Genomic DNA, 21,992 nt, shown 5'->3' with positions numbered 1-21,992 from the left:
GACCAAGGGGCTAAAATGATGTGAGGAAGTGAGATTGGCTCCGCTAGGAAATTCAGAAGAGCAAGCAAACTCGGGGGTAAAAGATATCAAATCAGTGATGTTAAAGCTCTTTGGTGTGATTAACTCCATATGCTTTTCTTCAGGGATTTTCTGAGGAAAAATTAAATGTGGCAGGCCAAATAAGGACTCCCCAAAGATGTCCATGTCCTCCTCCCTTACCCATTCCACCCCCACCATGTTACTTCATAGTTAAAAATATTTTGCAGATATGATTAAATTAAAGATCTTGAGATAGAGGGATTATCCTGGGTTATCCTAATGAGCCCAATCTAATCACATGAATCCCTAAAAACCAGAAAATCTGTCCTGGCCCTTGTCAAGAGGGAGATGCGATTATGGAATAAAGGCCAGAGAGATGCAATGCTGCTGGCTTTGAACACAGAGGAAGGGCCATGGTCCACGGAACACAGGCAGCCTGTGAAAGCTGAAAAAGCAAGGAAATGGATGATCCAGAGCCTCTGAAAAGGAATACAGTCCTGCTGACACCTTTATTTTGGCCCATGGGGCCATGTTAGACTTTTATCCTACAAAACTGTAAGATAATAAGTTTGTTTTGTTTTAAGCCTCAAGTTGTGGTCCCTTACTACATTAAAATCGGGAAAAAAAAATCAATGTAGTATATATACTCTGAGACTTTGGCAAAAGCATTCCTACATCTTTCTGAAGCTCATCTACAGACAAAGACACAGCTACTTTTGCTGGAAAGAGCTCAAGGTACAACAAATTGTATAAGCTGTAGATTTGTGTGGAAAGATCAATACCTACCCCATGATCTTGAAAAGCTCTGAAATCCCACTTTTAAAAGGATGAATTAATTCTCTGAAAGCTGCTCCTTCAAGTCTCAGCCACATGACATGTGAACCCTTTGTGGCTCCTTGCTACAGAATGATTTTCCTTCTTTACTTGTGGGGTTGGTTATGTTAATAACCTTTTCCCTATGCTGCACACCCCCACCTCCAAGAAGGTGGCATTTTACACCTGCTGAGATTTAGCCTGGCTTCTTCCCTCACTCTCAGCCAGACCAAGGTCTGGCGTGTCCTGTTACAGTATCATGTCTCTATCAAGATTTTACTGGGCATGATGTGTCTGAACCTGGCCATATCCTGGCTTAAGACAGAAGAGGAATGTTATCAGGAATGTGAGCTACCTGACTCAAAGTTGTTTTTAGCCTCAGATCTTCTTTCACCTGTTCATCAAATTTCACAATCCCAGTAATATTTTGAGGTATGTATTGTTTTTAAAAAATTCCATTAGAAGGTCCTTGGGTAATGCATCATAATTATAATGAATAACCCTGTAGTTTAAAGGTTACCAACCTAATCTAAATGCTAAACCTAATAGTTCTAGACAGAACTGGCCTAGCATCACTCCCCATCTATGACTTAAGATCAGATCCTCTGACTGACACCAGTGCATTGAAGATTCTGTAGTGCTGCTAGTTCAGAAACCTAGATTGTATGAAAATCGTAAAAGTGGGGCATTGGGAGCTAGAAGAGGAAAAGGATTACAAAGTATTTTGAATCTTATAAAGGTTTGTTAAAGGTTAGCTGTAGACAAACCAAATCTGCGTGTATAAGGAGAAGCTGCCAATCAATAAGACTATGTTCTGGTCCTCAGACTTAATGAGAAAGGTCATTCCATACCTGATTTTTCCCCTCCATTATGTAGAGAAGGTACAGGAACCTCCTAAAATTTTACCCAACCTATGTGTGTCTGGGTGTGCATTTTCTTTCTTTATTGTGGCAGGTTACTATGAATCTGAGGATTTGAATAAAGTACAACTCCCCACCCCAATAATGGAATATTTAAAATAATTCTATCTTAAAATCAATATTCTTTGCTTTTAACTACTCATATGAATGATCTCCGCCACAGAATCTTACTAGATTTCAGACTTGCCCTCTGACAACATTAAAATTATCGTTAGCATCCCTACCATCAATAGGACATATTTAAGCAAACTTAAGAAAGTTAATTGCCAATACCATTTTTCCCTATCAGCTTCTGCTGAATGTCCACCCCCAAGGGACCGCCATACATTCCACACACAAGCCTGAATGATTTAGTTTTGGGTCTTGTGTGTTTGTTTTGCTCTTATACTATTTTGAAATATGCTTGGGAACTAGTTGACCTTATTCTTGCTGAGATGCAGTCCTCAGGCTAGTGCAGGGAGACAGGGTCATTGCCTAAGTTGATTCTAGCCAGCTAAAAGTATTTTAATTACAATTAGGCCTAAAATAGTAGGGAGAATATTCTTATCCATGAGGAAATGATATGATTGAGTCCAACAGGTGTTATCTAAGGTCAGATAAGAATAAACAGGTAAGAGATAGCAACTTGTGAGGAGAGTTCAGAAGGTGCCTGTGAATTCACTTGGCTAGTGGGTCATTTTTCCTTGCAGGTCCCCACCAACCCTTTAGGGTTCTAGGATTCTAAATTTAGTATGCTGAACGTTTTAAAGCATGATTATAGAGCACAGCCAATCTCTCTGTAGTTGGTTCACTTAGACTGTGCTGCCTTAGGAAAAAAAAAAATCTAAAGGTCAAACTCAGAGGCACAACACTCCCTTTCCACTGAGTGAGGGCTATGATTACACCACACACAAGATCCTACAAAAACAGCTGACACAACTCACAGTTGAATTCTTTCTTCTGTTTATTTTCAGAAGAGACTTTCCATAGACAGCTGCAGTGCCAGTCTCCCATCAGAACGTCATGCCAACCTTTCTGCAGGCAGATTTCCACCCACATCCTTACCCTGGGTCCAGCAGATCTGATAGGCTACAAAGGCCAGCCATGGGTTACTTCAGAACTAAGGTCACTGGACACTTGGGTCAGCATAGAAGCATTAGAAACTATACCTGCCATGCCACACTCTAACATTTGTAGGTTCAAATTCTGACTCAGCCTTTTTTTCTTGGAGGGGGCACAGTACTGGGGATTAAACCTAGGGGCATTCTACCATCAAACCTTTTTATTTTTTGAGACAGGTCTGAGACTGGTCTTGAACCTGTGATCCTCCTACCTCTGGTTCAGTCTTTTATCTTGTGCAGTTTCCAGCAAGGGCCTTAATGTCTCTCAGCTTCAACCTCCTCCACAAAATGGAACTATGAGTGACTAGCTTTCTCAGCAAGTATAGACGGCTAAATGAGATCAGAGTTGAAAAGTAACTGGCATGATGTGTACGCAGTCGTCACTATTTTGTCATTATCCCAGAAGAAAATCTAATCCCTCTGCCATGAAATGAAAGGGGCAGAATAAATTAAATCAATATTTCTCCCCCAAAGGAGGACCTATCTCCACTCTTCCTTGAATCTTAACGCTGATTATCTTCAAATAGAAAGGGAAAGTAGATCTTTACGTTTCTCTTTGCCCCTTCTCAGACTATAAGGAATGCCAAAGATCAGAAAGCCTTGACTGTATGGTGGTGGCATCACACAAGTTAGTACTTTTGGAAAACAAACTCCAGGCACAGTGCAGCTCCTGACAACAGAGGACCCACCTTGGTTGAAGTCGAACTGCTTCTTGACACCTGAAGGTGTTGTTCTGTGGACTCTCATGAACTGGCGTTCCTGTTCTGCCCTGGCACTCCAACTGGCTGGGCCCCACGTGCTCTGTCTCCTACAAGAAGAAATTGTAAATGTAGATGAGCTGTCAGCAGAGATCAGTTCCACAGCTTTCTGTGGCTGGGGGCCTTCTTAGGGCAGAGAAGCAGCCACATATCACACACACACTCTACTGAATATAGTGTGGGAAGGGAGAAATTCAGTGGTCAAAAATTTAAAATATTTCTATCAGTCAGTTGCTGCAAGATTATAGGAGAAAAGAAAAAAAAAACTGAAAAAAATCCAATGTCCAAAAGTTCTGAAATAGCCACCCAGTAGAATTTTACAGGCATTAAAGATAATGTTATAGAAGACAATTTAATGAATAGCTACATCTGAAAATATAATTTATAGAATATTTATAGTATAGGCTAATATTTGTAAGACAAACCTATGTGAATGTACATTTACACAGGGATAAACCAAATCAAAATGTTAACTATGATTAACTCTGGAGATGTCATTTTTGTCTCTTTTGGGTGCCCATATGGATTTTCTAAAATAAGAAATTTAAGTTAATCTGAGTTAACTAAGGAACAACCCATTTTATAAAATCCAAATCCCAAACATGATTGATATGTCCCCCTTTCACACATAACTATTGCCATTGGCTACACCGCATCCAAAAAACCACCACATTGGGCATCCATGATGCAATCCACTCATTGATTTAGAAAAACTCCAGAGTGCTAAACACTGGAGAATATCATAAACACACCCAGCTAAAAATAGTCTGGATTTAATACAAAGACTTATAAAATGAAAGATTTAAAAGTCTAGCAGTTCAATTATTATAACCACTGAAACTTTGCAAACCTCCAAATTCTTAGAATAAGACATTCCTCTTTACCTAATAAACAAGATAATAAAATGAAAATCCATGAGAAATTCCATAAATCCAGATGGTTACCACCATATAGTCAAAATGTTTGACAAGTGCAATGATTTTTTTTTGTATAGTATATTGTGTTGACAAATAGATCCCCAGCCCTTGTACTAGGAGTTGCATTGAAGTCTATACAAGTGACAATGTGTCAAACGTCTAAGAAGTCATTTTTCTAAAATACTATAATAATCTGGTGGGGTTATTTGCCAAGTCATCATCACAAACTTCTGAAACAAAAATCTTACAAATGCCTTCACATAAGGTAAGTTGAATGGTGGGATTGGTAGGAGAGTTGAAGGGAAGGAATGAATTAAATCTATTAGGAACTGTAATACTTCCAGGCCTCCCTATTCAGGACAAAGACTCTTTACATGAAATGTTCCACAAGCATCCACTTGTGGAACATATCTAGTTTTATAGACAGTAGTTTGTGAGAAATTCTATAGCTACACAAACACTGGCCAACTTCCCCCACACAATGATTTCAAGTAAGATGGCTTTGCTTATTACTCGCTAGGTATGTGACCTTGGCCAAGTTATTTAAATTATGTAGCCCTCAGTATCCTCGTCTATAAAATGGGAATTTTCCTTCCAACCTCACAAGGTTGTTAAACAAGATGCGATTAACAGCTGTTTTAGTGCCTGACAACTAGAATATATAGCAGATCAAAACTGTTGATGATGATAATATTCCTTGAGATATATTGGGCCTCAAGATACATAAAATTCCCTTAGAAAAAAAATCAACATTCTAAAACTTGGGCTAAGGAAATGCTTAACCTAATTTCAGCAAAAGACCTAAAGGTTTCTATATTAACATTAATATTAAACATCATATTTACAGCCTCAATGACTTAAGAAATTTAAGACTTAAGGCCTTAAGAAATTACCCTGCTAGTCTCTAAAAAAGTTTAAACACAAAATTCACATGTTATTAAAACTCTCCTCTTTAGGAAAGAGCAGCTTGTTTTTCCAAAGACAGTATTTCATCTAATTCTTTGAGCCTTCAACTCATTGAGAAGGGTAGAAGAGATCACTCACTGCTGGATTCCCTTAGATCTAACAATTTATCTCAGAGATAAATAAGAGGGAATTTGAAGAGAGTAGTCTCTTAATCTGGTCAGATCTCAAAGCATTGCAAGAGGAGAACTTCTGAGATGGTGAATAAGGAGTACTTGGAGATGGCTGACAATCAAGTTGCCAAATCAAATGCAGCGAAAATGCCACTATCATGCTTCCTTAGGCACTAAGAATTCCAAACCTCAAGTGTGTGTGGAGATGGGGAAAGAGTAAGGAGTAGAGTGAAAATCATCATGAACACTGAGGAACAAAGTAGGCTCTGATGTGAAACAGATGCAGGATGGCAATGACAGGTTGCTCTTTCCAATGTCCAAAGATCACACCCCAAAGTTCAGATCTCCAAAATCCCCTCCAATCAGAAACTCAAATCTAGCCTCTATCAGAAAATGATGAGTGAATTCCTTCAAAGCCCCTATGAGCTTGGAAAAACCTTCTGTTTATAAGAAAAATATTAAAGATTTTCCATTTAGTCGCTTCTATTCCATTATCTCTTCATTAAATGTCCCTGTGTGAGCCAATAACCTCAGCAAATCTCACACGGGAATGTATAAGGCTTTAAGTGATTGTAACTTTAAGTCCATAAGTCTTCCAGCTAAGGTCCAAGACATCACAGAGATAATACCTCCTTGTGTCCCAAGCTGCTGACCAACATAAACTATGAAATGTAATAAGTAGTTATTAATTTAAATTTAAGAGTTATTTGTCACACAGCAGTAAATCTTTCCTCTAAGATACCAATAATGAAAAAAAACACCATCTATTTGATTAAATAATATTTTAGCAGAAAATAATGCACACTAAATGCACCTATACATATTAAGGTACAGATATGAAAAAGTTGAAAGTCTGAAAGGATCTGTGTGTTGGCATCAAGAAATCACAAATCATGCCTGGTAGAGCCTGGCATGTGAAAGACACAGTAAGTTGTGTCAAAAAAACAAACCCAGAAAAAATTATTGCAAGATTCCAATCTGGGGGATCTAAGATGGTGGGCCATAGGGAGGCAGCATTTTTGTGTCGCTCGACCCAACACCCCACCATGGGAAGCAGCCCACCTCCATCTTAGGTGCCCTTCCTCGCCATCTCTGATGGGGGGGGGGCAGCTTCCAGATTGGAACTCCAGCTGGCCAGGTATCCGGTTTCCAACTCCTCCCTCTCCCCAGTGTCCTGTAATCCCACACAGTAACTGCCTAACACAAAACAGCTCAGTGGGACCAGGGCACTGCCCACAGAAGCCCCAGTGAGAGAGGCCCATTAATTGGGAACTATTAAGATAAAGGGAATGGTTGCAACAGTGTGGAGACTAATAGATCAGGAACTGGGAAATCTTGAGGCAAGATAGGGAGACAGGACCCGGTGCTCAAGTCAAATGAGCGGATCCAAAAAGAGACTATTGTGGTGCAGTCTCCCTCAAGGGGCTGGTGGGTGCTACACCTCACTTCCAGGTACCTTGCACCAGGACTAGCCCCCATCCTGGTTACCTTCACCATCCTTAGGGCGGAGATATCAGCTAACAGACAACCCCACCTATTAGATGAGAAGACAAGCAGGAAAGATACCCATCTCCAACCAAAAAAATTAATAATCCTGGTTTCTTCCTTCGAGATTTGTCTTCTCCTCTTCTATTCTCCCACCCTCACATCTCCAACATATGTGAAACCAAGTACTTTGCATGAATTAGGATTTTGAGGACTGGGACATCTTAATAGTATATTATACTTGTGTAGTATATACCTTTTTTCTCCCTTTTCCTCCAATTTTGTTACATTACATATAGGGGGGAACCAATTAGGATAACTTCAGGGTCTGGGTTGAAAAATCTGCAAGCTCGACAATCCTGGAACAACATGTATCAAGCTCTGAAAGAAAATGGATGCCAACCAAAAATCTTGTATCCAGCAAAATTAAGTTTCAGATTTGATGATGAAATAAAAACCTTCCATGATGAACAAAAGTTAAAAGAATTTACAACTAGAAAATTGGCACTACAAAACATCCATGAAGAGGAAATGAAAAACAACAATGAAAATCAGCAGAAGGAGGTATTACACTAAAGGAAAAACTAATCAAAGGAGAAACCAAGTCATTAAATAACAACAACAAAAAAGGCTAGGAATACAAATCATGTCTCAATAATAACCCTGAATGTTAAAGGCCTAAACTCACCAATCAAAAGACACAGGTTAGCAGGCTTGATTTAAAAAAAAAAAAAAGACCCAACAATATGCTGCCTCCAGGAGACTCATCTATTAGGAAAAGATATAAGACATACACAGACTGGAGGTAAAATGTTGGGAAAAATCATACCACTCACACAGACTGCAGAAGCAAGCAGGGGTTTCCACCCTCGTATCAAATAAAATAGACTTCAAGCTAAAGTTAATCAAAAGGGATAAAGGAGGACATTTCATACTGCTCAAGGGAACCATACAGCAACAAGACATAATAATTATATATACTCCCCAAACAATGGAGCATCTATGTTCAAACAAATTCTTCAAGTTCAACAGTCAAATCGACCACAATACAATAATCTTGGGTAACATTAACACACCTCTCTCACCACTGGATAGATCTTTCAAACAAGAGCTAAGCAAAGTAACTATAGAACTCAATAATACAATCAATAACTTAGACTTAACTGACATATATAGAATATTTCATCCTTCAACAAGCAAATACACTTTATTCTCAGCACCACATGGATCCTTCTCTAAAATAGGCCATATAATATGCTACAAAGCAACTCTTAGCAAATACAAAAAAACAGAGATACTACATTGCATTCTGTATGACCATAATGGAATGAAATTAGAAACCAATGATAAAATAAAAAATAAAAACTACTCCAACACCTGGAGACTAAATAATATGCTACTGAATGAACAATGGGTTGCAAAAGACATCAAGGAGGAGATTTAAAAATTCTGAGGTAAATGAGAATACTGACACAACATATTGAAATTTCTGGGACACTATGAAGGCAATACTAAGAGGAAAGTTCATTGCAAAGAGTTGATTCCTTAAAATAAGAAAAAGTCAACAAATAAATGACCTAACGTTATATCTCAAGCTCTAGAAAAAGAACACCAAAAGCACTAGAACACAAGAAATAATTAAAATTGGAAAAGAAATCAATGAAATCGAAATAAAAGAATTAAAATACTTGACAAAATGAAAAGTTGGATCTTTGAAAAAATAAAATTGACAGACCCTTAGCTATGCGAATGAAGAGAAGGAGAGAGAAAACTCAAATTACTAACATACATGATGAAAAAAATTACAATAGACACTAAAGAAATACAGGAGATAATTAGAAATTATTTTGAAAACTTATACTCCAATAAAATAGAAACTATTGAAGGCATTGAGAAATTTTGTAAGTCAATGATTTGCCCAAATTGAATCAGGATGATATATACACAATTTAAACAGACTAATATCAAGTGATGAAATAGAAGATGCCATCAGAAGCCTACCAACTAAGAAAAGCCCAGGACTGGTGGATACACAGCCGAGTTCTACCAGACCTTTAAAGAACTAATACCAATACTCTTCAATTTATTTCAGGAAATAGAAATAGAGGGAACACTTCCAAACTCATTCTATGAGGCCAATATCACCCTGATTCCTAAACCAGGCAGACACATAAAAAAAAAGAAAAAAAAAAAAAAACTTCAGACCAATATCTCTAATGAACATAGATGCAAAAATTCTCAATTAAATTCTGGCAAATTGAATACAAAAACATATCAAAACATAGTGTATTAAGTATGATGAAGTGGGATTCATCCCAGAGATGCAAGGTTGGTTCAACATACAGAAATCAATAACTGTAATTCATCACATCAATAGACTTAAAGAACCTTATGATCATTTCAATAGACATAGAGAAAACATTTCATAAAATAAAACACCCCTTTATGTTCAAAACACTAGAAAAATTAGGGATAACAGGAACATATCTCAACATCTTAAAGGCTATCTATGCTAAGCCCAGGCCAATATCATTCTAAATAGAGAAAAATTGAAGGCATTCCCTCTAAAAACTGGAGCAAGACAGGGATGCCCCCTCTGTCACCATTTTTATTTAACATAGTTCTTGAAACACTGGCCAGAACAATTAGATGAAAGAAATTAAAGGGATATGGATAGGAAAAGAAGAACTCAAATGAGCAAATCAGATAGAGCACTAATCTCTAGGGTATATAAAGAAATCAAAAAGCTGATGATATGATTCTATACCTAGAAGACTAAAAAAGTTCCACCAGAAAACTGCTAGAACTAGTAAATGAATTCAGCAAAGTAGCAGGATATAAAAATCAACACCCATAAATCAAATACATTTCTGTATATCAGTGACAAATCCTCAGAAAGGATGACTACCCCATTTATAATAGCCTCAGAAAAAAATTGGGAATCAACTTAACAAATGAGGTGAAAGACCTATACAATGAAACTACAGAATCTTAAAGAAAGAAATCAAAGATGACCTTAGAAGATGGAAAAATCTACCTTGCTCTTGGATTGGCACCAAAACAGATTGGTAGATCAATGGTACAGAACAGAGGATAGAGACTAAACAAAATTACAATTATCTTATATTAGACAAAAGTGCCAAAAACATACATTGAAGATAACCTCTTCAACAAATGGCTCTGGGGAAACTAGAAATTTGTATGCAACAAAATGAAATTAAACCCCTCTCATCATGCACAAAACTCAACTCAAAGTGGATCAAAGACCTACAAATTAACCAGAAGCCCTAAGTCTAATAGAATGTAAAGTAGGCCCTAATCTCCATCATGTCGGATTAGATCCCAACTTCCTTAATAAGACTCCTGTAGTGCAAGAATTAAAATCAAGAATCAATAAATGGGATATATTCAAACTAAAAGCTTCTTCTCAGCCAAAGAAACAATCAGTGAGGTGAATAGAGAGTCTACAGAATGGGAGCAAATCTTTCCCCCTCACACATCAGATAGAGCACTAATCTCTAGGGTTATAAAGGTATATAAAGAAATCAAAAAGCTAAGCACCAAAAAAAAAATAAAATAAAATAACCCAATCAATAAATGAGCCAAGGACCTGAACAGACACTTATCAGAAGACAATATACAATCAATCAACAAATATATGAAAAAATGTTCATCATCACTACTAATTAGAGTAGTTTTGATTTGCATTTCTCTAAGATTTCATCTCCAGTCAGAATGGCAGCTATTAAGAATATAAACAACAATAAGTGTTGGCGAGGATGTGGGGGAAAAGGTACACTCATACATTGCTGGTGGGACTGCAAATTGGTGCAGTATGAAAATATGAAAAGGAGTATGGGGATTCCTTGGAAAACTGGAAATGGAACCACCATTTGACGCAGCTATCCCACTCCTCAGTCTATAACCAAAGGACTTAAACACAGTTACAGGGACACAGCCACATCAGTGTTTATAGCAGCACAATTCACAATAGCTAAACTGTGGAACCAACCTAGATGTGCTTTAGTAGATGAATGGATTAAAAAAAATGTGGCATATATACACAATGGAATTTTACTCAGCAATAAAAGAGAATAGAATCATGGCATTTGCAGGTAAATGGATGGAGTTGGAGAAGATAATGCCAAGTGAAGTTAGCCAATCCAAAAAAAAAAAAAAAAAAACCCAAATACCGTATTTTTTCTGTGCTATAAGGAGGCTGATTCATAGTGGGGTAGGGAGGGGGAGCATGGGAGGAATAGATGAACTCTAGATATGGCATATGGGTGGGAGGGTAAAGTAGGGGGCATGGGATTAGAAATTATGGTGTAATGAGGTGGCCATCATCCCCCAAAGTACCTATATGAAGACATGAATGGTGTGAATATATTTTGTATACAACCAGAGATATGAAAAATTTTGCTCTAGATGTGTAATATGAATTATAATGCATTCTGCTGTTATAACAAATTGGAATATAAATATTTTAAAAAAGAGTCCAATCTGGAAGCCTCAAAAGCAATAAGGGAAGAAAACCCAACCCTTAAGCTGTACTAGTTTTTAAAAATAATTTCATACTTTCCCTCAAAGAAGAAAGCAGAAGAAAAGGGGAATATCATCATACTGAATTAACAGAACAATAACTTTCAAAGGTATTGTGCTAGTCATAATTTATTCATAGGGAAAGGAAAAATACAAAACAAGAACAATAGTACTCAAATGTATCTGCTTCCATTAAAAAGCTTTAGCTACACATAGGAGAGACCAGGTCTCACTCCCTTGGTTATCCCACATCTGTTCCAGCTGGACTCCACGGTTTGATCAGTGTCAAGGTTAACAAGGGCTATCGAACAAAGTCACAAAGTCATCAGAGTATATAATACACTTCAGGATGATTGGGAGTTAACATTTTATCCCCAGTCCTGTCTCTCCTCCAAAGGTGACAACATACGAACAAGAAACAATGCATTTGGTTACCTTCCCCATTTACGCTTCATCACATCTTTGTTCAGAATTAGGTGTAACACCTAGCTCAAAAATTCTAGAACACTAGAGTGTTTCTTCTGAAATAATTGAGACACATTTTTTACTTAAAAAAAAATCCACTACTGCATAGCAGGCATTTGATAGTTGAGGAGGTTATGTAAAGGTGAATAAGACACGCCTTCCTCCAAAGAATTCTAAATCTACTATTTGACAAAGACTAAAGTATAAGATGGCACACTCTAATTTTCTTACTTCTGTATTTATGCATTTTTTTTAAACAGTCAGGTCCAAGCTGACTACGAACACGAGGGAAGGAGAAGCCTAACCCCTCTCTTCTATGCTGGTCTTCCTGCCTGCCACCTGGCCAGGGAGAATTTGGATGGCCACTTGGAAAAAGAGTCATTGTATATCTTTTCCTGCTCCCAGTCATCTTCTTCTACTTCACCCCAATATATCCCAAGTCCAGCTTCAGCCAAGTGATTTTGTAGTTCTGCTATATCCATAAGCCATCAAATTGACTAAGCTCTGTGATATTCCATTAGAACGCTGCCTACGAAACACACTTTTTAGGTTATTTTCTGATCCATGCACAGAGGAGTGACTAGTGTGCACAATGACAACAGGAAAGGAATTAACTTGAGAGGCTCAAATTCCCAGCTTAATTAAGGAATAATTAGCTTCCCCAAAGCAGGAATGATGAAATACATTTCATCCTTGTTGGGATTTTAATGAGCTCAGGTGACTCCTGTAGAACTTGGGAGAATCTAGTTTTGTTTCAATGGCATGGCTGTTGCTTCAGAACCTCCCAAGTTCCCCAATTTGTACAAATCCATAACGGGGGGCAGGGAGCATTCTACATCTTCATCTCTGTACTTGCCCAGTTTTTTGACTTGCTTGACAAGTCAAAATGGTACTTTTGGATCTCAAGATATATGCATCTTCTAAATCTTCCTTCCGAGATGTGGCAGATCAAAATATTGAATCTTTTTTATCTTCTCACACTTTGTTCATTCTATTCTAAAACTGATTATACTTATTTTTTTAACTGCTATCTTGTATTTTAAAGAAAATGTTCAATAACTAATCATTTCATGCTAATAGCAATGCTTTGCATTTTCAGAGCATGTGCGCCAAAGAGTCCCAATTCTTACCACTATGACGATAGTTGATAGCTTGACAGTTTGGAAAACTATGTATAGTCGACCTTTAAGATAAACAAGTGCTATGAAGTTACTATGAAGTTACTCTATACTATATCACCTTAGCTTTCTTCTTACCTCAAACCTGCATACATCTGTGAAAGTGACTTAATATTCTGTTGAATGATTGGAGAAGCTTAAAAACTTTTTTTAATCTCCTGATTAAAAGAACTACTAGATTATTACATTTGTGCCATAATTGGAGTAAAGGAGGCCCTGAAAGAGCTAATTTCAGAAACATGTATCCATTATTTAAAATGTTCTGACCAGTATGAACAGTTTCTTCAGATCTATTTTTGAAACTAATTTTTGGTTACCATAGTCATTATTTCAATAAATAAATCCTGAAGGGAGGCATGGTTTCATAATCCATACATGTCCACAAAGTAGGATCTCCTTGGAATTTGTAATATAGAAGTATCTATACCAAAGGACTTAAAAACAGCATACTACAGGGACACAGCCACATCAATGTTTATAGCAGCACAATTCACAATAGTTAAACTTTGGAGCCAACCTAGATGCCCTTCAGTAGATGAATGGGTTTTAAAAATGTGGTATATATACACAATGGAATATTACTCAGCAGTAAAAGAGAATAAAATCATGGCATTTGCAGGTAAATGGATGGATTTAGAGAAGATAATGCTAAGTTAAATTAGCCAATCCCAAAAAAACAATGTTGAATGTTTTCTTTGATATAAGGAGGCTAATTCATAGTGGGATAGGGAAAGGGAGAATGGGAGGAACAGACGAACTCTAGATAGGGCAGAGGGGTTGGAGAGGAAGGGAGGGAGCATGGGGTTAGAAATGATGGTGGAATGTGAGGATCATTATTATCCAAAGTACATGTATGAAGACACAAATCAGTGTGAATATACTTTGTATACAACCAGAGATATGAAAAATTGTGCTCTATGTGTATAATAAGAATTGTAATGCATTCTGTTGTCATGTAAAGAAAAGAAACAAAAAGAAAACTAGGAGGTGTGTTTTAGTCTGCCTGTTTTCTCCATGATGAAGAAGAGAGATGAGTTCCCTAGGCCAGAAAGATGAACTTTCATGCAAGAAATGCTTTCTGGAAGAACTTGCAAATTATAGCTAATATTCATGTATTTTAAGACTATTCCCAGGACAGAAGATAGTAGGTATTTCTGTTTTCTGGCTAAAGTAGAAAAGATTCAATGAAATACAGTTTTATCATTCAATAGATCCATTAGCCTTGAAATTCTACCATTTTTTCATTAATTTGAGGGGACCTTCATTATTTCAAGTAGTTTCCATTAAAAGAGACAATTACTTTAAACCCCATACTTAATTTAAAATTGCATAAATTAGGACCACTCTGTATTCCTTAACTGAGCTAAACAGCCCAGTTCCAAACCCTAATCTCCTAAACCCAAATTCAAAGCTCTTCCTGCTGTTTCAATGACCCAGGTTTACAAAAAAACTGAGAGGTGCTCCCAAGGAAATCAGTGTGAACACAGTCACAGTTAACAAAATATAACAGCTGGGGCTGGTGTTATTCAAATATAAAATCAATATAATAAGAATTTTCAATGGTATTTGTTTTTTCTGCTCTGCAGCATGTGGCTAAAGACACAGAGACTCATAAGTGAGGGAGATTCATAAAGTAATTAAAGTCTTTTCTTCAGTGAGTTTACACAGATGCTATCAGGGGCAGGATTTATCAGCTAAGTGAAATGCAAGATTAACCTCTGGGTGTTCTAATAATGAGCTACCCCAAATCTTACTACCTCTTTCCTAGAATCTTTACATTTATTCTTCTGCCCCACAGAGGAATTAAGCCTGTATGAACCTCCAACTCTGCAATTATAATACTTCATCCAGTCTACAGAATGCCCCAAATAGAATGAAGCATGAAGGAAAACAAAAGCCAACAAGTTCTGGTCATGATCACGTTGCTTCACTCCTGGGTAGTACTGGTGTGTATAACTGCCAGGCCCAAGCACTGAAATGTGCTTACCCTGACCTTTGAACCAGACCAATCCCTCAAAGGTAAGGAGGCTTTCTAGACTTGACTGCTATTAACTAAGGATTCAGGAACTGACCATCCCTACAGCTTTATGGGCCTCCTGGAATTCTGGCTGTATTTATTTGTCATTTGTTTCTATGGAGTACCTATTCTGTTCTTTTCCTCGTTCTGCCCTTAGGAAGTTCACAATCTAGTAATGGTGATGGGAATGGCACTGAAAAGTAGGCAACACAAACCATAAACAGGCAACTATAGTACAATAACGACTGAGGCCACAAGAGAATGAAGGTGTGTGAGATGCTTTGAGAACATATAGGAATGACACCAAGCCCAGTCACAGGAGAAGTATCACTAGGATGAAGCAACAACCCCAGAAGAGACAGAGATGGGAAGAGAATGCTACAAGGCAAACATGTGAAAGTGAGAACACAGCATGTTCAAGGACTTCAGAGTGTGTGGCCATCTTTGGAGCTAGAGCCAAAAGGGGAGATGGTGACCAACAAGGCGAGCAAGGAGGGCACAGTCATAGCACATGTCACATGAACCTTATAAGTATTAAAACCTTTAAGTCCTGAAGAGTCTGGGCTTTCTTTAAAGGCAATAGCAAGTCACTTAATATTAGAAGAAAGATATGTTTGGATTTACACCAGAGGAAGATCATCTCAGGCTTGTGCATTGGTAAATTTCAAAGTGAAGAGGAAGAGTAGAAGAAAGGAGGAGAGTTAGACAATTACGACTTCCCAAGAAAGAAACTGCCATTACTTGGATTACTGAGGTGGTTGTCAGTATGGACAAAGATTAATTGCTTTAAAAGATTAAAGAGGTAGAGAGAGAGGCCTGTTGATTGACAGGATGTGACTGAATGAAAAACAGGAAAGACCAAAGGTGATGCTAAATGTTCTAGTTAGGAAAATGGAATGACTTATTGTCATCACCGAGACAGCAACAAGATGAAACATGGTGTTCAGGGGCAATGGAGTATGAGGTGCCTATGATGAATCCAGTAGGAAATTATAGGTGAGCTAGAATCTTACAGCAAAGCTAGGATTACAAATTTGGGAATGAGTGTGAGGGTGACTAAAACCACAAGTGGGGTACCTAGTCAGTGTGCAGAGAGGGAAGAGAAAACTTGAAAGAATGTCCAGGAGAAATCCCTGAGGAATGCCAACATTTATGGGATTGGTGACATACTGCCATATTAGAAATAAAGCTGTAAAATAGGGGATAGTAAGATCAAATGTGGGGGGGATGGTGAGGATGTGAATATTACTGTGTATTTATAGTTTTTTTAAAAATGTGGAATGTGTTGATTCATAAATTACTCAATTGCTTGACCTATTTAATGAATATGTGTTGCTTTTATAATTTAAAATAAGAATACTGACTTTTTTAAAAATTTAAGAGACAGGCAGATGAAAAGGAGACCTCAAAGAAGACCTAGAAAGACAGATGGAAAGAAAATGCAGTGTGTGTTGTCATGGAAGGTTTAAGGAGGAAGCTTATTGCCTGATCTACCTCTTTCATATTTCAGTGAAATGCTAAAGAATTTTTAGGAAAAAAAACAGGGTAAAAAAATTTAAAACATTAAATATTAGTAAAAATGCATTCAATAATACAACCTGTCTTAAGATGTTATAAAGTTTCAAACTAGGTGTCACTGTTTCTCACAGCTTGTTAAATTTTTAAAGAGACAATCATTTTTCAAAGCAATGAATCAAAACTCATGGTTAAATGGGACAACTCGAGAGTGAGTCAGTGCCTATAAATATGGCAACACAAGCTCAAGCCTTCCTATCAGAAATTGGTCATAGGCACAATGCAGAGATATCAAAGAAAGAAAAAATGGTCCTTTTGACAAGTGTGCATTTCCTTCTCATCCACACAGCATCTCAGGCTTGTGACAGAAGCTAGTGAATTATTTTAACCTTAAATGATCATTGTAATTTAAAAATTGGAAATATTTCTGATTTTAATATCAATTAAAAACACTTTTAAATAGTCTCCCTTTGAGTTGATGTTTAAGTTCCCATACATACCTCTTACTCCAGATAATTACTTGAAAAAAAGTATCTTTTATTCATTTTTGCCTGACAAGGCAAACAGCCTGTTAATATGAAATCTCTACCATGCTCTTTTCTGAAATTATTAAAATATGTGAGTTATTCTTTGCTTTTAAAGCTTTCTCAATGCTTCATTTCACAAGCTCCCTTGTTTATTTTATTTAGCTTAGCAAAAATCAAATTACTCTTCAGTTCCCAAAACAGTCATGAGAAAAATCCAAAATTACCATCATAACAATTACCCCAGTTGCTCAAGCTCCCCGACTAGGGCTAAGCCCAAGGAGAATCAGGGACCTTCAAAGAAAGGTCCATACTCAATGAGGGAGGGGGGCAAAAGGGCTTTTATAATTCTAGTTGTGAATAAAATCTGTGCTTTTATGGTGGCTCCTTATACAAATATTTATGAAATACTTTCTACTCTTCCAGGGACAAAAATAGCCATAGACTACAGTAGCAAACAAAATAGATCACAACTCAGGAATCAACAACCACAAAGCAAGAATAAGGTTCTAGGCTTTTGCACAATCAGTGAAGATTTCCCCCACATTTCTTACTTTTCGTAATGAATGATCAAATCAACAAGCCTAAGAGCACTGCAGGATGTAAAATATCTTTTGAGGAGGACCCTGTACCCCAACCATCCCTCAATCCATACCCTTTGCTTTCTCAATGCAGTTTCCTCATTCCAGGGATTATTTGCCTTACTCCCACTGTAGTTCTATCCCAGGGATCCTGGATGGTTGACTCCATGTCCCACCTCCCCCATTCCTGAGGCCACATGAGCAGTCCTGTGTCTTTCTTGACTCTCATTTTCTGTGGTGTTGAATCCTTTACAACTGTATTTTGCAGTCTATACAGAATCTGTGTGCTTGGTGTATGTCCTCCATGCTAAAAACATAAGCACCCCAAAGAAGAATGTCTGTCTCACATTTCTTTTCACTCTCTCAAAGTTTTTCAGCATCATAAAAAATATTTGACAATTCATTCAGTCAGTCCTGACAGGTCCTCTGAGCACCAGTGCCTGGCACTGCCATTTGAATGTTCAGGAAACATGAAACACACACACACACACACACACACACACAAACACACACACACAACATAAAACCTCTAAAAATTGGGACGTATTCAAGGGAAATGCCAGTTGAATTATTTCTGGAAAGTAGGAACTACTAAATCTCTTTACTGAAATGCCAGTTTCTCATTGCTTGCCTGCTCTTTTCTGTAACTGGAATGAGGCTAAGAGAGTTTGGCCTAAGGAAGGGCCTTGAACAGCTGTTTTACTGAATAAATAAGAAACTGCCAAACACTAACAGCAGCTTGCATTGGCAGTATGTAAACTTTTCAACTGCTTTCCCATCCATTAGCATAACTTATCGAGTATGTTTTTAAATGAGGGCATTTAGGTACTTGGAGAGTATTAGTTTTAAGTGTTTTTTTTTTCCTTGCCTACATCAGGATTATGCCTAACAATTTTTCATAGATGGTGGTTGTGTAAAAGTCAAACCAGACATTTTTCTCACAAATTCTGAGCAAATTTAAATTCGACAGCTTTAGGTTTTCTTATATAGCACTGAAATCTATCCAAGTGCTGAATAAAACACGGCATTAGGCAGGGACATTTGACAGTTTTCAGCACTGGGCTCTAAACACATTCCTGTATTGTCAAGGGACATGTCTGTCTTCCCTGCCACTGAACTAGTCATTGAGGATTTCAAGGCAAGTCTAACTGTTCTCCTGAAACATGGATCAGTTAACATAAAGGGGAATCACGCCATTTGAACATCCCCCTTTTAATGACTGTGGAAACATCAGATATTTCCTAGTATTACAATACATGGTTCTGTTTTATCTTTTTTCAGAACACAGGGGAAGAAAGAGGGGAAATAGTATTATCTCAGAAACCAGAAAAGCTTTGATGGATTTCAATTTCACAGAAAATTACTTAAGAAACATTTTATAACTGGGACAACAATAAACTAAGATAGAAATGAAATTCTATGTACCATACCATCTTAAACTAAAAATAAATTATGAGAAATAATTTTCTTTTGGGGATTAATTTTCTAAGATATGTAAAAAGATATATTGAAAATAGTGGTATCTTATCAATCTCAAATATTCACTTACAATTATGATTTCACATCCATTTTAACAGTAATTAAAAGATGCCCAATCTTTAATGTTAAGTCAACAGTAATACACCATTCATATCTTCAGAACCCAAGATGCCAGACTTTGGGTAAGAGGTAAAGGGACAAGACAAGCAGGACTGACCTGACAGGGGCCAACCCTCATCTTAGATTCTCTGTCTGATTCTCCAATTAACAGCCATTAGGACTTTCTCTCTCTAAGTCTTTTATCATACTCTGCTATGGTTTGTTTACTGAGTATCTCCCAAAGGGATATATAGAGAGGCTTGGTCACCAGGGTGTGGTCGATGAAGGGTTTTTAGAACTTTAAAAGCAGTGCCTATGGGAAGTTTTAAGGTTGCTGGAAGCATGTCCTCGAGAGGGATGTGGGACCCTGCCTATTCTTTCTGTCTCTGCTCCAGTTCAAGAGGCAATAGTTTGCTCCTACACATTCCTGCCACAATGTGCTTACAGCCACTGCTATCACCAGAGGAAAGCCTACACCCACACTGCCCAATCTGGGCCTTTGAAGTTCCAAAACTGAAAGCTAAATAATCTTTTCTTTAATTCAAAAGTAGGAGGAATGTTCAGCATTTGGAGCTGGGCTGACAGATATCCATGTATTTTTAGTGACAGAAAGCTGATTAATACAGACTCTTTAGCCAAAAGTAGACTATGTAGAGGTTTTGTTTCAAAGAGGGCTTCCATTTACACAACAGGATCAGATGACGCATTTGGATTGAATTGAATATTCCAAGTGAAGGGTACATACACTGTAGGAAAGTCTTTATATGGACCTGAGAAAAGTCTAAGAAAGGATTATTAGATTTAAATACTAATTTGAATGAGCACTGCTCATTCTGAGGAGATTTTTATTTGGAAACCTAGAGGTTATCTGGAAGGAAGAAGAAGAGCTCAACACGAGAACGTTTCCATTCAATAACATTTGGAGGTGGGCTGATGGATATCACAGCATCTCCGATTTAAAGGCCACATATCCATACTACAAACTATCTTCCCTACGGCTTAAAGATACAGGAAATCCTGAAGGGAGACAGGATTCCACCACGGAAATTATACTAAGAATAACTGAAGAAAGTCCATAAGAAGAGATTCCAAAATTAGGTGACATCATTTCCTGGTGTTAAGGTATCTACCAGTGTTTCATTGCATGCACTGGATGCTCTGCCAGGGGCTTTAAGCCCATAAGATATGTATTAGAATGAAATTTTCATGGTATCTACTCTATCACAGAACTCATTCTCTATCATATCACACAGATACTCGATAAATATTTGTTGACTATGTTATTAACATAATTTCCTGGGACATCAAATATTATTTATTTATTTATTTTTTAAATTTTTTTTATTGGTTGTTCAAAACATTATAAAGCTCTTGACATATCATATTTCATACATTAGATTCAAGTTGGTTATGAACTCCCAATTTTACCCCAAATACAGATTGCAGAATCACATCGGTTACACATCCACATTTTTACATAATGCCCTATTAGTAACTGTTGTATTCTGCTACCTTTCCTATCCTCTACCATCCCCCCTCCCTCCCCTCCCATCTTCTCTCTCTACCCCATCCACTGTAATTCATATCTCTCCTTGTTTATTTTCCCATTCCCCTCACAACCTCTTATATGTAATTTTGTATAACAATGAGGGTCTCCCTCCATTACCATGCAATTTCCCTTTTCTCTCCCTTTCCATCCCACCTCATGTATCTGTTTAATGTTAATCTTTTCTTCCTGCTCTTCCTCCCTGCTCTGTTCTTAGTTGCTCTCATTATATCAAAGAAGACATTTGGTATTTGTTTTTTAGGGATTGACTAGCTTCACTAAGCATAATCTGCTCTAGTGCCATCCATTTCCCTGCAAATTCTATGATTTTGTCATTTTTTAGTGCTGCGTAATACTCCATGGTGTATAAATGCCACATTTTTTTTTTATCCATTCATCTATTGAAGGGCATCTGGGTTGGTTCCACAGTCTAGCAATTGTGAATTGTGCTGCTATGAACATCGATGTAGCAGTATCCCTGTAGTACGCTCTTTTAAGGTCTTCAAATACAATTTAGAAATTTTTTTTCATTTAAACATTAATAAACCGTGGAGTTCTCAAACATTTTAAAATGATATCATGTATCAATCAAGATCCTTAGCTTTAAACAGTAGAAATGAACTATTATGATTTGAAAGTGTCTCCCAGTAAGCTCCTGTAATATATAATGCAGGAATATTCAGAAATGCAATGAAAGCTGTAACCTAATCAGTGGATCCATATGATGGATTCATAGTTTGCATGGACTGTTGTGGTAACCATAAGCTAAAGAAAGTAGGTCACTGGGTGCATACCCTTGGGAATGATATCTTATTACCATGGCTACTTGTCCTCTCTCTGCTTCCTGGCTGCCATGAGCTAGTTCTGCTCTTAAGCCACTCCCTTCCACCATATTGTTCTGCTTAACCTAAGGCCCAGATTGATGGAGTTAGTCAAAT

At 37.4% G+C, this 21,992-nt stretch overlaps 1 protein-coding gene across 8 annotated transcripts in view; it reads right to left on the bottom strand.

The window, feature by feature from the left end:
• The window catches only part of Fam13c (family with sequence similarity 13 member C), a 117,059-nt gene that overhangs the window by 71,980 nt on the left and 23,087 nt on the right, over positions 1-21,992 (bottom strand). For all 8 annotated transcript variants that reach the window (XM_071610736.1, XM_071610738.1, XM_071610734.1 and 5 more), the window contains one exon: positions 3,562-3,680. In XM_071610736.1, the coding sequence (XP_071466837.1) occupies positions 3,562-3,680 (119 nt within the window). The remainder of the gene's footprint in view (positions 1-3,561; positions 3,681-21,992) is intronic.

Source organism: Marmota flaviventris, chromosome 4 (genome assembly GCF_047511675.1).
Source record: "Marmota flaviventris isolate mMarFla1 chromosome 4, mMarFla1.hap1, whole genome shotgun sequence".
In the NCBI taxonomy this organism is placed as follows: Eukaryota; Metazoa; Chordata; class Mammalia; order Rodentia; family Sciuridae; genus Marmota; species Marmota flaviventris.
Note: the sequence above shows the minus strand (reverse complement) of the source record. Positions and strands in the feature narration are given on the sequence as shown.